The sequence below is a fragment of the Notolepis coatsorum genome (assembly GCF_963971535.1).
Source record: "Notolepis coatsorum genome assembly, chromosome: 1".
In the NCBI taxonomy this organism is placed as follows: domain Eukaryota; kingdom Metazoa; phylum Chordata; class Actinopteri; order Aulopiformes; family Paralepididae; genus Notolepis; species Notolepis coatsorum.
Genome location: NC_140165.1, coordinates 152282121 through 152298375, shown reverse-complemented (window position 1 = coordinate 152298375; position 16255 = coordinate 152282121). Strand labels below are relative to the sequence as shown.

Genomic DNA, 16255 nt, shown 5'->3' with positions numbered 1-16255 from the left:
ATATCATACATAAGATAAAGGCGGAGCTGGTTATGTAAATAGCCTATCACAATATTTGGTCAGCGGTGCTGGTTTGGTTGAGAGGTAGAACAGCGTTCATCCAGCTGGCAAAGTGCAGAAGTAAAGATGGAAGGTTACACTTTTGTATTATTACATTCTGCTATCCTGAGGTGCGAGGCTACAATGTTAGCCTGTACTACACAATATAATCACTCAACGTCTGAGACGTTTCGAAAGAAATACAAAAAAGATGACTTTTGAATTATAACTAATAACCTCAGCAGGCATTTGTTAATCACCAGCTGTGTCCACCGGAAAATTAAGATATTGAACCCATCACCAGCATAACCCTGACGTTCCATTTAAAAAGACAAATTCACATTTATTCAAATTAGAAATACATGTGGTCTTTGACACATATCCGCCCCTACCACACAGATTGTTTCGTACGTCCGGAATCTTGTCCAATCACGAGAGTCCAACGCACCGCGCACGCGGTGCACTCTGGGTTGACGAAATTAATCAATGAAGATTGTTGCCTGAAGATTGTTGCCGTGGTAACAGCTAATGGCTCAGAGCTGAACTGTGAAGGAATTTGACTTGGTTTTTATGAAATAGTGAAACGTTTCCATCAATGAATATTGATCATTTGTAGCATATTTCTTTCAAACTAAATATTTTACATTTGTCAGTGTTTGCCACTGCCATGCAGTAGCACAGAAAACTTAAGAAGTTTCAGTTTGCCAAAAACTTTGCATGTAAACATTTGTATGGCAAGATGACATTTGTATGGCATGCAGCCTGGAAATTCTTGAAAATATACAGCCTGACATTTCATACTTGCACATAGAATGTAGATAACACCTGTGGGTAGCTTATCTTGTTTGTGCAAAAAACTTCTGTATCTGAGTTTTTCAGAAGTGTATAATGACCATAGGCTTGAGGTGGCAATGTGAGACATTCTTTTATTATTTTGATTTTGTAAGCCTATCGTGCCTGCATGACCTGATGCAGGTAACCAGATAGTACAGTTATACACAATATATTGTGTGACAGATAAAGTGATAAAGCATGGGCTTGTATTATATCGCTGCTGTCGGGACAAAACCTCATAACTCCAAAAACCCAACTTTTCAGCAGATGAAAAAAACTAACACAGATTTGAGGGCAAATAGAGTTAGGAGGTTTAGACAGATGATCGGTTTAATGCTTTCCCATTGTTTAAACTTTGTAAAACCCACACACACATATGGAGGATGATCTACGGAGTTGATTTATATAAAAAATTCAAAAAATGGAGTTATGAGGTTTTGTCCCGACAGCAGCGATATGTTTGATTATTAATTCAAACAAGATAGTGGTCCAAGCATCACATTGCACAGTGAAAGATGCTGTCATTTCTGAAATAATTGTGTGGTCTAAGATAGTGAAAGCCTATAAATCAACCATCTTGTCAGCAGTAGCTTAAGTTTTAGTTTTGGCATCATTTCAAATGTTGTGGTTAAGGCGAGACACCCCAGGTGAATAAGCAAATATACTTTTTTTGTTGATTTTGTTATATTTTGCTTCCTAAACATGTCTTCTATGAAACTAGTGACAATAAAACGTAAATAACACACATTTAGTTGTTTATTTTACTTCATTTAGCCTTATTGCATCCATACATGTGCACATATTTAATGGGGAAGTGCCTCATTTGCATATATAAACATACATTTCAGAAAACTTGCAATATATTTTTTCTTAGTTTATATGTACATAACAAACTGGGAAAGTTTCATAGTGATATCTATTCAAATATGTTTTGCCTATTAGGGGGTACTACACTGTACTACACTGTTTGTAGCCTGTGTGTAGTTCTGTTCAGTTCAATAACATCATTATTATTATTATTATTATTATTATTATTATTATTATTATTATTATTATTATTATTATTATTATTATTATTCAGTTATCAGGCATGTGTTTAGGTTGTCTATTACTAATGGTTTGATTAGGTATTGTGTTTGTAAATATCTGTTTAAAAAAAAGAAGTGGCATTTTACAATACAGAACTTTGAAGGCGTTTTCCCAAAAATGAGTTTTAAGAGTTTTTCCTCATACTCTGAGCCAGAAATCTCCACTTCAGTAGCACTCGCATACACCAAACCGTCCAGTTCTATTCATATCTATGTTCTGAAGGTATTTACAGAAGGGTTTGTTGATATCGCATTCATGCCCTGATTTATATCACATTTTATTCCTAAAAACATGGCGAAATATGGAATTTTACCATACAAATGGACTGAATGGTGTATTTTCTGATTTATGGAGTGATAAAAAGAGATATCCAAAATCCCCTCTGTAATAACCTTTGGCTCTAATATGTCAACAAAATGAAACTATAATTTTGAAAATGGCTTTATCCAATGTTCAGATTTCTGTCCTGGAATTATATGCAAATTAGTGTGAGGGTTCGCCTGTCCCTGGACCTTTTTTCCCTGTCTCCTCTCCTCAACAGCCCCCACCCTTGCAAGGACTTTTCTCCTCTACTCCTCACCAGCCCCCACCTTTGGACATTCTTTTACTCTTGGCGTTTGTATTGTCTCCCATGTGTTTTACTTTTAACCTTGTTTTATCTTTAGTCTCGTTCCCTTTGTAATTGTTTTATTTGTCCCTTGTATGGTGTTTACTCTGTTCAGTGTTCAGTCTTTTCTTGTGTGGTTAGTTTGTTTGTTTTCCCTGTTATGTTCCCCAGAGTGTTTGGTCTTGTGTTCTCCCCATGTGTGCCTCGTTGTTAATTAGCGTCCCTTGTCTTAATTAGTCTCCCTATATCTGGTGTGTGTTCCCTACCCTTCAGTGTCTGTTCATTTTTGGAGTTCATGGTTTTTTCAGATCCTTGTTTGTTGTTCGGTCCCATGTTTGATGTCCACATCCTTGTTCACCTTTGTTTCAGAGTAAGTTTCCCTGCAGTAACTTTGTTTTGTGTTTTTTGGACTTGCTCTCTTTATGAGATTATTATTTGTTTTTGTATCTTGCCCTCTGCCAGTCTTCTGCTGTGCTATTCATTGTTTTGTATTTTTGCTGCCTTTGGAAGTATTTTTGTAAATATCTTTGTTGCTGCCCTTGTTTGAAGTTGGATTATTTTTGGTTACACTTCACCCCTGGCTCGAAGTGCTCAAATTAAAGGAGCAGTGCTCACTTTTGACAATTCATGAAGCGGATTCGTGCAGCAATGGGGAGCCAGTGCAGGTCCCTAAGAAGTGGGGTGACATTGGCCGACTTCGGTAGGTTTGAGATCAGGCGGGCCGCTGCGTTCTGAATGAGTTGAAGAGGCTTAGTGGCAGTGGCCAGGAGGCCAGCGAACAGTGCGTTGCAGTAGTCGAGGCGGGAGATGACTGTTGATTGGACAAGGAGTTGGGTGGCTTCTTTTGTCAGGAGGGATCGGCAGGTTCTGGTTGTCGCTACGATGTGAGCAGAGAAGTTCAACTGGTCGTCGAGGACAACACCAAGGTTCTTGGCGGTCGGGGACGCGGTCACAGCTGCATTCTCGACTGTGATGGAAAGGTCGGTCAGGGGGGAGGATTTGGCCGGCAGGTGGAGCAATTCTGTTTTGCTTAGGTTCATTTACTGTTGTATCTGAAAATGTGTCTTAAACCAGTGATTATTAGATGATCGAAACGTTGATCTAAAAATGAACAGTGTGCAGACGGTGTATTATTTAAGAATGACTTGGAATCAACATGGCAAAGTCAAGGTCTATTGTGAAAGGCTGTAGAAATCCTGTTAATGCTAGAGTAGGTTTTGAGATTTGATATATTTAAAAAATACATTCTAAAAAAGGAGGGGGGACTGGTCCTTAAAATAGCATGCTTTAGATATTAAGATTACCAACACATTTCTTAATGGTAAATGGCTGCATTTATATAGTGCTTTTATCCAAAGCGCTTTACAATTTGTTCCTCACATTTTACCCATTCACTCACAGATTCACATTTTACCCATTCACTCACAGACGACTGCTCTACCTCCAGAGCCACTGTCGCCAATGTACAAATGCTCTTAGTTACAAATGATCCAGAAGCCTAATTACTATGATGTTATATACCTTCTTATTACCTTTATTTACAGCAGCATAAACTAAAGTATCACCAACAACATAATATAAAGTTATCAATTTAAAGATTTTTCTGTTATATTTTCCAAAGAAAATAGGCTATGTCTTTTCTATCAAACTTTATAGCCTATTCCTACTGTATTATGTCTTCTGAATGATGCATTTAAGAGTTTGAAATTACTATGCAGTAGCTAATTATGTTAACCTGCCAGATATGAAAACTAGAAATACATACAGTAGTAAATGAGAGCGGTCACAATTGGAAATCTAAAATATCATAGGGTTGTATTATAGTAGTAGTAGTAGCATAACAAGGATATCAGATTATCACATAGGTGCTATGTGAGCAAAATATTATGGAATATTATCGTTCCACGTGCAGAGCCTTTTTTTTCTTCCCTTTTTAGTGAGTGAGCATGTTTAATGTCCAAGTAATAAACACAATAACCATTGGTAATGTGTATTATGCATGTGGTTTCCCTCTTTTTGTCAACAATTTTGAACATCAGAGAAAAGGGGGCTCCCATGTAAACACCTTTATTATTCTATGGTTAACTTGGCATGTTTCCTGTTCACTTCATAACACACAAATGCAAATGTGTTCACTGTGTTTAATAGAGTTCTCTCTTTGGCATGCATGAAAACTGGTGAGACAACAAAGATTTGTCTGACTTTTACCACAACAGTCAAATTGACATACAGTACAGTATAATCATCAACATTTTTGATGAGTGCACAATCTTTTAAGATAAGGCTAAGTTTCTAAGTGAACATTCAAGAATACACATGTTATTCCTATGATGTGGGAAAGAACAATTGAAAAAAGTCAGCTTCCCATACAGTGTACAATGAGTAGCTCCAGAAATGGTCTCTTGATATATCACAGATTCGTTTTGAGGGGTTTTACATCATGGATTTCATCTGCATCAGTCAGCTGCTATCAAGCCTTTTCGGAGTCTGAAATCTATTAAACCATTGTAAAAAACATCTAATCTCTTAAACCAATCTAAATTGACCATATTCACACAGTGGCCATTTTGCTCTTATGCCATGCTCGGGTTGAGATTCCTTCTCACCCTGTTCCTGAGTGGGAACAGGGTGGAAAGGAATCCCAACCTGAGAATGACATAAGAGCAAACTGGCCACAGTGTGAATATGGTCTAAGACTCTATGGAATGCAACGTGGATGTATCCATTAGAACTCACAAAGAGGTTGTTGCCAGCAGACGCATGCTGGTACCTTGGAATGATTAGGGTTCATTGCTGTGACAGCACAAGATGGAGTTACAAACTCCAGAGCATATCACAGGACCAGGGAAATCCCAATATTGTTTCTGTGCATTCTAAATTAAATGTATTGGCATTGTGTGTGTGTATGTTCTCTGCATTACATTATATAATGTGTGTCTGGTTAACCCTGCTATTGATAGCATGAAAGAATGTTTTGTGGATGCAGATACAAATACGATAGATACGTCCATTCAGAATGTAGTGTGTGAGCTAGTAGTGTATGAATGAGGCTCAATGAGCCTTTCTCTCTCACTCTCTGGATTTCTGTACTGTTGAGCTTACCTAGACCTTAGGAAAAAACACATGAATTGTTTTTAGAGTGGATTTTCCCTTTTTAAGATTTTGGGGATTTTTTTTCTGCTTGTTTCAGAGCCTGTGCATCAGACAAGGATGTCTCCATGGGATTAGATAATCACAGTGACGGATAACAGACGGTCACATAGTCATACAGATGTGAGACTGGCACTTGGGTTTCATGGTGGAGTACCACTGTCACACACATTAAAGACCACGGTTGCAACAATTTCAAACACAATCAAGGGAGTGTTGTCGACAAAGGTTTGCACGTAACCGGTGAGTAACGACATCAAGCTCTTTTACAGGTACATATATCCTATTTCTAAACATTCATACTTCATCTCTCTTGTCACGTTAACATGGAAAACATTCTACTAGACACGTAATAATGCCACGTAGAGGTTGAGACAAGACGACAGCGGTCTACACACATACAGTAAAATTATACAGTTTGTGAGGAATAAAGTGCAAAAAAAACTGTTAAGTTGGACAATCGTCTGCAAGGCTACAGCAAAGTCTACCTCGGCTGAACTGGTGGCCGTTTCAGGAAGAACACTTTTGGAAAGAAAGTGTGAGGTCATCGTCCGCTCCTCCATGGAGGTGAAGGAATTTAAATTCCAGTGTAACTCAGGTACAGGTGGCTCAGAGTGCTTAGCATGTGTCCTCTGCTGTACTCGGTCAAGGAGTACAACAAACGGACAAAGGTTCACATTCAGTGCTAATGATTTTATAGGATCAATTATTCTGTCCTAGCGTGACATCATTCGTACAAACTCTGTGGAAAAGAGTGAGAGGGTGACAATATGGACACTGTTGAATGAATGCACAGCCAAATGTGGAGCAACATGATTACAGTATTGGCACCTTTAGATACTATGTATGACATGAAATGCTGGCTTACCTTCAAAGTCGACAAGCCCATCCCCATTCAAGTCGACGTCCCGCAGGATATCTTCCAAATCCTTGTGGCAAACCTGCAGAAAAAAACCCAGAAGAGGATGACTGATAAGGCCAGTTTAAAATGAATAATAACAATAAAAATTGGATAAATTATTATTATTGTTGTTTTGTTATTACTACTACTGTGTTATTATTATTATTGATAATAGCAATAATAATAATAATAAAAGACAGGAACGATTAAGATGTGTGTGTGTGTAAATAACTGTAAATAAGTTGTTTGTGTGTTAGTGGTATAATACATGGGTATCCATTTCTGAGAATGTATAATCCTTCAAAAGCCTCACCTGTTGTCCTAACAGCTTCCTCATAGCCTCTCTTAGCTCAGATGTGCTTATTGCTCCATCCCCATTGATGTCAAACTGAGACACAGAAAGAGGCCAACAGGAGAAAAGTCAGAATTAAGATTACAAAGGTAAAACGGAGACAAAACTCAACGTCGACTCCCAGACTCACCTCTCTGAAGGCTTCTTTTAATTCCTTTATACCAATCATGTCTGCAGTTTCAGCAAGGAGCTTTGGACCCATTAGCTCTACGAAATCCTCAAAATCAACATGTCCTCCCACTTCAGGAAAAGAGACCGAAAAATGGAATGAATAAAAGTACTACAGATAAATTACATGACATAGGTGTACAATACTTGCAGAAATTTTTTATCTTTTTTTGCATTATCATTTGTGTGATATACACAGTGTTAGTTCGTTCTTACAATTCATGTTGATTTGCTGGCTCAGTTCTATTAGCTCCATTTCAGTGGGCATGAACCCCATGGTTCTCATACAGTTTCCCAGGTCTTTACAGCCAATAAAACCGTCTTTGTCCTTGTCAAACTCCTTAAAAGCATCCCGCAACTCTGATGAGTAACAACACAAAGAGATTGCTGTAGAAACTACCACCACTTGAACATAGACAAATTACTGGTGTATATACAGTAGTGTTAGTGCACAGTAGAATGCTATGTGTAGTCTACTGTATGTGAGGTCCTGTTGTTCTTGTACCATGTGTGTCACTATGTGCAGTGTGCTGTTGATATATATATATATGTGTATATACAGTATACATATATATATATAAACAATTATTGTATTTGGTCAAAGTGATTGTGACTGCAGAAAAGGAAGAGAAACAGAAATGACTCACCGTCCATTTCCTCTGGCCGCAGTTCTCTGTCCTATAAGGAAAGGATATTCCATATCAGTTCAACAGATACATATAAATTATATTTGTCATGGTAAGACAACATTCATTTAGGCATTTTGCATATGCTCACATGCAGAGTGACATTCAATGGCAGTAGTAAAAATAAGCCCAAAATGTTGTATCACCAACATAGCAAATAGACCACACTACTACTTCTGTAAATGCAACCTAAACACTTACATACCGGCGACAACTCTGTGACTGTAGCAACTCCTGAATCAGCGACCTGCTCCATAACAGACCTCTGTCTACTTGTGAATCTCAAGCAAATGGCAAGTTGTAGTTAAAAATGAGATAATTCGAATCTACCCCTCTGACATCTTACTTACACACGGTATAGTATAGGTTACTCATTAGACTAAATTAGGCTACTGACGGGAATCCCGTCATGGGGTCATTAATGAGCTTGGCTTGGAAACGCATCTCCTCTGAGTTCATAGAAGAATGTAACCGTTTTCTTTTTCCACTTGTGCTTACAATGAACGCAACCTTTAAAGGGCACAGAGAGGGAGAGACATATCCCAGAGCCCCCAGGGGGTTAACAGCAGGAGCAGGGGGAAGTGTAAACACAACATTCACACTGACGTCAGGCCCAGAGAACTGTCAGACTGGAACCAGCAACACAGACAGCATGGGTCCAAGGAAGCATAGCAAACCAATGCGATGTGCCTGTAGAGCAAACTCAGCACGTTCCTAATCAGTCAATAGCAAAACCAGCTCTCTGCCCTCCACAAATGTTTCCAACCAAACCTATACCAAATGATCACTCTGGGTCTACTGATATCAGTACAGTGGAATTGTTGTTATTTTGTCTCTGTATTCTAGCACATTAACACCCCCAAATTAAAGCTGAAAGTCTGCACTTTAACCTCATAGTCATTGTTCTATTTCAAATCTAATGTGCTGAGAGTACAGAGCCAAGACAATAAAAACAACGGACTGCACTGTATATTATATCAGCTTATAAAGATTTTGTTTTATGGTTGCATCAAAGAGAGATGTCACCTTGGAAAGTCTCGCTAAAACTTGGCTCCCGAGGAGTAAAGACAGACTATTTCACCCATAATATTACCTGCCATAAATTAGTCATAGGTCTCTCCAGACCCCTAAAGAACAAGACATTTTGTACAGTACACTGGGATTTTGCATAGAATTGTTCCTTGTGTGTCATAGGTGTTATCTTATCTGATATTATCTTGTGCAAATCTTATGCTAATTGTTATTTGATCTTATCTTATCCTATCTTATGCAAATTTGATCAGTGTATTGTCCAATACCAATATCAGTCAGTAATCAGCCAGTAATGGCATGGACATTTGTCCTGATCAGCAGTATCTCATCACTATATGTAAAAACTACTGGATGCACATTGTGGACCAACATGGATAAACAAATTAATGATGTGTTTATGTTTCATATATGGATTGTTCATGATTGTCAAATTGATTGTGATGACACATTCCATTCCAAAAGTACAACAGTGATTTAACACAGTTACAAACATGCAGCAATTAGCTCTCAAGCTCGACAGCCCGTGACATCTGGAAATTCTTCCCTTCTAATAAACTGCTGTATTACACATCAAATGTAACACAGAGGTAAAAAATTATGAAATATGTTGACAGGAACGCTGGGCGAGCCCAGCGCTCCACATTGCTTTCAGTTTAGCTGGTCGTTCATACTAATACACATTGGCTGTATTGGTGCGCCTGCGCAGTAGAATCAGGAAGTGCCGGGGGCAGCGTGAGCCTCCCACGCGTTACTCCTCGCCACTGAGAGATCGAGCTGCGCAGGTGAAAAGATGCGACTGCTGTTACCTCAAGTACCGGAGGGGACTTGTGCTATGTATGACTTAGTCCACATTGCAGCCGGCTTGTGGGAGGCAAGAAACAGCGTTCGTGACAGGGGAGGGTTGAATTGGATGATACGAAATTGGGATGGGAGAAAATATAGAAAATGGGAGAAAAAGTGGATAAAAAAAAGAAATATGTTGACAGGAATTCATGAGCACGAAGGAGCTATACAGCGTATTGCTTGGTCATTATGACAATGGAAGAAATCCTACACAGTTTACCTTTATTATACATTTTCATTCAGACTATACAATAGATAGAAAGGGCTGTGTTTGTGTATGTCCAGACTTACGTACAGTCTGCCTGCTATTGACGAGGCTATTGCGCAGGAAGGTGCAGCTTGGCCCCAGTATGTTGCACATGAGACCACAGTTTTGTGTCAGTGACACAAGGGACTCCTGATAGGGGCCAAGACCCCCCGCCTGGCCCTTGTCCTCATAGGTCAGCAGCCCGCTGTACCTCCCGTCATCATCCTGGAGCATCCTCCCAGAGGGGTGCAGGTATGGGGGCAGAGACATAGTTAGAGGGACCCATAGCAGCTTTAGGACAGAATGGACATAGAGACAGGAATTGAGAGGGAGTTTGTGAAGGAATATATATATATATACTGTATATATATCCATATCAACAAGTGTTTCTTTTGAATACTGATTGTAGACAAAAGCTGGGGTGCTGGTAATGCCTCTCTATAATTGTCTTCAGATGGCTATGACAGAAATCCACATGTAAACACGAGGGGGGCATAAAATAAAAAAGACATAGCGTATGTCCACTGTCCATATCAATGAAGTAGAATGTGGCCAATTTTCCACTCATACATCATAACTGTTTACTGGTCACATTGTGTAGACTGGCACTTTAGACCTATACACTGTCACAGAGACTGTAAACACACGGACGGAGGAGAGCTCACAAGCGCCAACGGAATAAAGACAAGAAGACAGGAACAGCATCAGTACTTGTAAAAGATATTTCACCATAAGTCCACAGCTTTCAATAAAAGGTTGACATATTTATTTATTTTTACAAATGTGTGCTTGATACACTATATTCTGTATACTAATCGGGAATGCACTACGATGACTCGTTTTCAGGACTGAAATCGCTACCTGCTTGCCAGAATTGCAAAGAAGCCTCATTACCAGCAAAGATGTTAACCCCAGTGCCATGCAATTTCAACACACCGTGGAAGGGGCTATTTGAGTCCCTGGATATGCATTCAAGTAATTGTTTCGATTTAGAACTGCACACCACAGGATCAACAGAATACAATACAGGGGTAATCAATAACTGAGAAGGAAAAAGTGACACCATACTGATGACAAGCTTACCGTTATAAGAGGAGATTCTAGACAGTTTCCCATCGCAAAGGATGAAATACAGCCAATGTGTAGGCTAAGTGCTACAAAGACCATAAGTATATTCTTCTTGTAAAGACTGCGATATGTAGGCGATAAAAGTTAACTCCGGTTCCAAAAAGGCCCACGTGGACAGTGTTTATCTGTACATAATATTGACTGATTGAGCAATAAACTACATAGCACCACTATCTACTACGCGCATGAATGACAGTAGCGACAGGCTGGGTAATAACAACAGAGAGAAAGTGGGAGAGCGAGAGAAAGAGGGGATGAAAAGGCTAGATGAGGGAGGGAAGTAGGGGGGGGGGGGGGGGGCGGCGGTGGAGAGGCATATGTACTTTTATAGGGAACATTAATGATCCCTTATCCACTAGGTGTTTCCAGCAAGACATGCCACAGTTGTTCACTAAGCAATCAATGCATTGCAATTGTATGGACATGGCAGATTTGAAAGGATAAGCGAGAAATGGCATCAGAGAGCTGACATTAATGAATCACCTTGAAAATATGAATACTAAGGGGCGTAGTGGGCAAGGCGCTCGCCACGAATGACGGAGACGCTGGGCTTTCCTGTTCGAGCCCAGCGCTCCACATTGCTTTCAGTTTAGCTGGTCGTTCATACTAATACACATTGGCCGTATTAGGGGGTGGGAAACTGATGGGTGGGGATCGGGCGTTGTGGACAGCGACTCCTACAGGTCGGTTGGTGCGCCTGCGCAGTAGAATCAGGAAGTGTCGGGGGCAGCGTGAGCCTCCCATGCGTTACTCCTCGCCACTGAGAGATCGAGCTGCGCAGGTGAAAAGATGCGACTGCTGTTACCTCAAGTACCGGAGGGGACTTGTGTATGACTTAGTCCACATTGCAGCCGGCTTGTGGGAGGCAAGAAACAGCGTTCGTGACAGGGGAGGGTTGAATTGGATGATACGAAATTGGGATGGGAGAAAATATAGAAAATGGGAGAAAAAGTGGATAAAAAAAGAAAATATGAATACTAAAATAAGCTTTTCCATAATATTCTCAGAGTGAGACTTTTCTCAAGGTCAGTATTTAAAGCTGTGGTTTTTATTCCAGTCTTAAAATCTGCACCAGGGGGGCGCCCCAGTGGCGAACCACATAGCGCGCTCAGCCGCGACATGGCCGACCCGGGTTCGACTCCCGAACCCGTCGTTATTTGCCGAATGTCTTCCCCCCACTCTGTCTCCCATTCCTCCTCTGTCTCTCCCTACTGGACTGCCCAGTAGAAATAAAGCGATAAAATGCTGGGTTTGCGTGTTCGAATCCAGCTCCCGGCGTTGTCACCAGCTTGGCTGGCCGTTCACACTAATACAATTGGCAGTATTAGAGGGTGGGAAAGCTGGTGGGTGGGTCCTGGGCGTTGTGGACAGCGACCCCTACAGTTCGGTTGGGGCGCCTGCTCAGCAAGGGTAGGATCTGGAGAGAGGTAGTGCGGCCTCCCACACGTTACACTCTCCCAGTGAGAATCTGCGCGGCCAGGCTGGCTGCCGGCAGGCTGCACATGCAGTCTCCGGCCTCTCGGACCAACAGTAGGGGAAAGTGCGCAACAACCAGGAAGGGTGGGATGGGAGAAAAATCGGAAAAAAGGAGGGGGAAAAAGATAATAACAAAAAAAATTAATTAAAAAATTAAAAAGGAATCTGCACCAAAATAGTTCATCCAGGATTGAGACAGACAACATCGATTTACCTTTAATTATGTATTGATGTACTATATAGAGCACTTCACAAACCTATATATCTGTTCACGCACGCACGCACACACACACACACACTTTATATTTTAATTCTAGGAACATGTATTGATATTCCAGAAACAAATGAGGGTGACATCATTTCCTGACTCACTCCACAGGTCCAATCCCATCCTTCCTCCCCTCCACTACCCCCCACACCATAATCCATTACCCTCTGTTGACGGACACAAGGTCACACTGACCTCGCAGCCATACAGTGCCAATGAGAGCAGGGAGAGGAGATGGACAAACATGGAGTGAGAAATAGAGAGGCAGAAAAGAAGGTCCTTAACCTACTATAATTTTGCAAGCTCATTCAGTTATAGTTAATGCAGATTGGACGTGCAAACAAATAGGAAGACACAAAGATAATATCTGTCCCCATCTTCCTCCCTTCTGTTCCTCCCTCTTTTTTCTCCTCTCCAGTACACCAATCTGCAATTACTTAGGGGCAATTCAAGAAAACCTAACGATATTTTCTTTGTGTTATTCAGACTAAACCTCAAATGCACTGTGTGGGTCTCTTATTTCTCCATCATGACATTCACCTCCTCACACATCAAAGACCTTATTCGATTTGAGCATTGTTTATAGCCAATACAAGGCATGAACAACACATGATAGTTCAACAACATGCTTTCTTGAAACATCAAAGGTTCTTTGCTTAAAAAACCCTAATATCTAATCTGTCTTGTTCCACACTGAGCCAGTCACCAAATGTGGAGCAGATTGTGGAAGTTCCCTGGTGTACAGCATGCATGCTATTACAGTACATACTGTAGGTATTTGGTGTATTAGCATTTGAATCTACATGAGGACTTTCCATCAACAACCAAAACAAATTAATTTGACAGTCCTTCAGATATGTGGATTAGTTAAGCTATAAATGAATGTAAATCATATGCCATTGATAGAATTCAAGGTTGATATATGCTATAGGCTACTCTGGTAAAACATGAACAAACACTTCTGTGTTCGGTTTAAAAATTTAAAATAACGGATATATGAACTCTAAATGCTCCTTTCATTATCACAAGACACTTTGGAGTGACAAAGACAAACGGTTTTCTGATAAATCTATGCAGAAACATGCTCATATATTTGTATTCAACTAGTTACAAATCAACACTAGAGAATATACAAGAGCAATACAGACTCAGGTTCAGGAAGTCTGAGGCTACATGACAAAAGAAAGCCTTGATACTTGATGTCCAGACTGAGTGGAGACTGCTGCACAGAACACACTAGCCCATATTGGTTGTATGTAGTAAAAAAAATTATAAGACTAAAGGGTGACCACTAGTTTGCAGTGTATAGCCTAATCCAGGTTTCTTTCGTGGATGCAACAGAGACATTGAAGGTATCCAGACTAAATGCATTCCCAGTGCTTTACAGACAAGTCTGTCTACTTTTAATTCAATTGATTTTATTCTGAGAGTTCTGCACACCATAATTATTGATGTTGTGCTAATACAGCCTCAGGCTGTCATTTGACTCACCCAGGTTTGATTACATTTACCAACATACAGGATATGATGTAGCCTATACTTATCCCTTGTGCCATAAGCCTAGAAGCACTATTGGATTTGTATTATTTTTTATCCTTTCTACTCCAAGCTGGTACACCTGTATAGAATCACAGAGATATTTATGTAGAATGTCAACAGTCCGATTGAATCCATTAGCAGCCAGTTCATTCCAGTAGACTATTTATACTGGAACCAACTTTAATTTCCCATAGGGAAGGATTCAATTAAAACCACACCAGCCAGCTGATAATAACAGATAACCTGTCAAAACAAAGCGGCCAAAACAAAAAGTGTCAATGTTTTCAACTCAATTTAAACATATACTGCTTTTACTGTCTACAACTGCCCTACACTGTAATCATAACTACCTACCTCATACTATTGTCTATAACTCTGTATGTTATCATGGATACCGTATATATACATTTATATGTACCACATATATATATAAATATATATATCCATATCTGTCTGAATATACCTGCATATAATCCTTACCTATACTTATACACCTGCATATAACCCATACAACTCTGCATGATAGCATGTACAATAATGCTGTATATATATTTATTATTATCGTGTATATATATATATATATACACACACACACACATCTGTCTCATACCTACGTATATTCCTTTTTACATACCAACCTGGCAACCTGTATATACCCCTATACGTACTCTTACTATAGTTACCTGCTGCAGTAAGAGTTACTATCATAGTGTCTTCTTTATACCTGTATCACTGTAGTGTAGCCTACATATGAATACTACAACTCTTTATACTATTAGTAGTCATTTATATATTTTATATCCAGTTTAATCACCTGTACATTGTAAATTACTATTACACTTTACTATTACATTTGCACTCTGGTTGGATGCAACTTCTTTTCGTTGTACTGTATGTACTTGTGCTGTATAATGACAATACATTTGAATAGAATCTAATCTGCCAGGGCCTTACCTGCCCAAAGAGCGAATTAAGAATAGTGCGCAAATTCAAATCGGACTCAGAGGATGCCGCACTGGACCTCCGCGAGCGGCGAGAGGATTTGATGGACAAGGGAACCAAGGAATACGATGATGGAGAAGGGATACTGGCATGATCCCCGCTATTTGACAAACTGGCCCTCTTGTGGTCCCTTGGTTCAAAGAAAGGTGCCGTGTCGTCGTTGCAGTCCGACAGAGATGGTATTCTAGCTGTGTGAGTGTGTGTATGATTACTAGAATGGTGTTCAGGTGGTGGGTCCTCTCGGCGCGGCTTCCTGCGGTGGTGTCTGTGTGCGCTTTTGGATGACTTGCAGCGCTCCTTCGCGCCTCGTTCCACTTCACAATGTTGGGCTGACGGCTCGTCTCTGGAATGGGCAGCGGCAACTTGGTTCTGAGACACATGAGACCGGCTCTTTCCCCGGGTCGTTGCACTATTCCGGCTGGTAACCAGAGATGGATGACACAGGGGTCTCCGCGCACTAACGTCGCACTCGGCCGAGCAGAAAGACTCCTCAGCGGTGTTGCTGTTTGGAAGAGCCGCAGGACGGTGGTGATGGTGATGATGACTTCGATGGGTCTCTGTCGTGTGGTCAGGGAGGTGTGTCGGTCTCCTCACCGATGATTTCAGCAAGGAGGTCGTGGATTCAGATTTTGGGAAGGAAGCGCTCATGATTGTAGATATGTCCTTGTTTCTGTGGTTTATTCACCAACGGCGGCATAGAATGTCCCTTTCCTCCTCCACAGCCGATCCATCATTTCACAAACAAATCAGTCTATGGAGCCTGTCCGTGTAAAGTTACATTTCACCGCCTGGTTGCTGTGCGGCAGCGCGATGAGAGCGCGCGCAAGCAGCAAAACAGGGGCACATACGTCCTCGCATAACGTCACCCTTTCATTGACGTGAACAATGTCCCTG

General features: G+C 40.6%; 1 protein-coding gene across 1 annotated transcript; it reads right to left on the bottom strand.

Moving 5' to 3' along the window:
* Nucleotides 1-6216: 6216 nt before the first annotated feature.
* On the bottom strand, nucleotides 6217-16009 carry cabp1a (calcium binding protein 1a; the record flags this gene model as incomplete). Its single annotated transcript, XM_084315595.1, has 7 exons — nucleotides 6217-6461; nucleotides 6588-6660; nucleotides 6934-7008; nucleotides 7103-7212; nucleotides 7357-7500; nucleotides 7788-7818; nucleotides 15314-16009. 7 exons carry the CDS (start codon nucleotides 16007-16009, stop codon nucleotides 6436-6438), a joined length of 1155 nt encoding a protein of 384 aa, XP_084171721.1. The 3' UTR covers nucleotides 6217-6435.
* Between the last annotated feature and the right edge of the window lie 246 nt (nucleotides 16010-16255).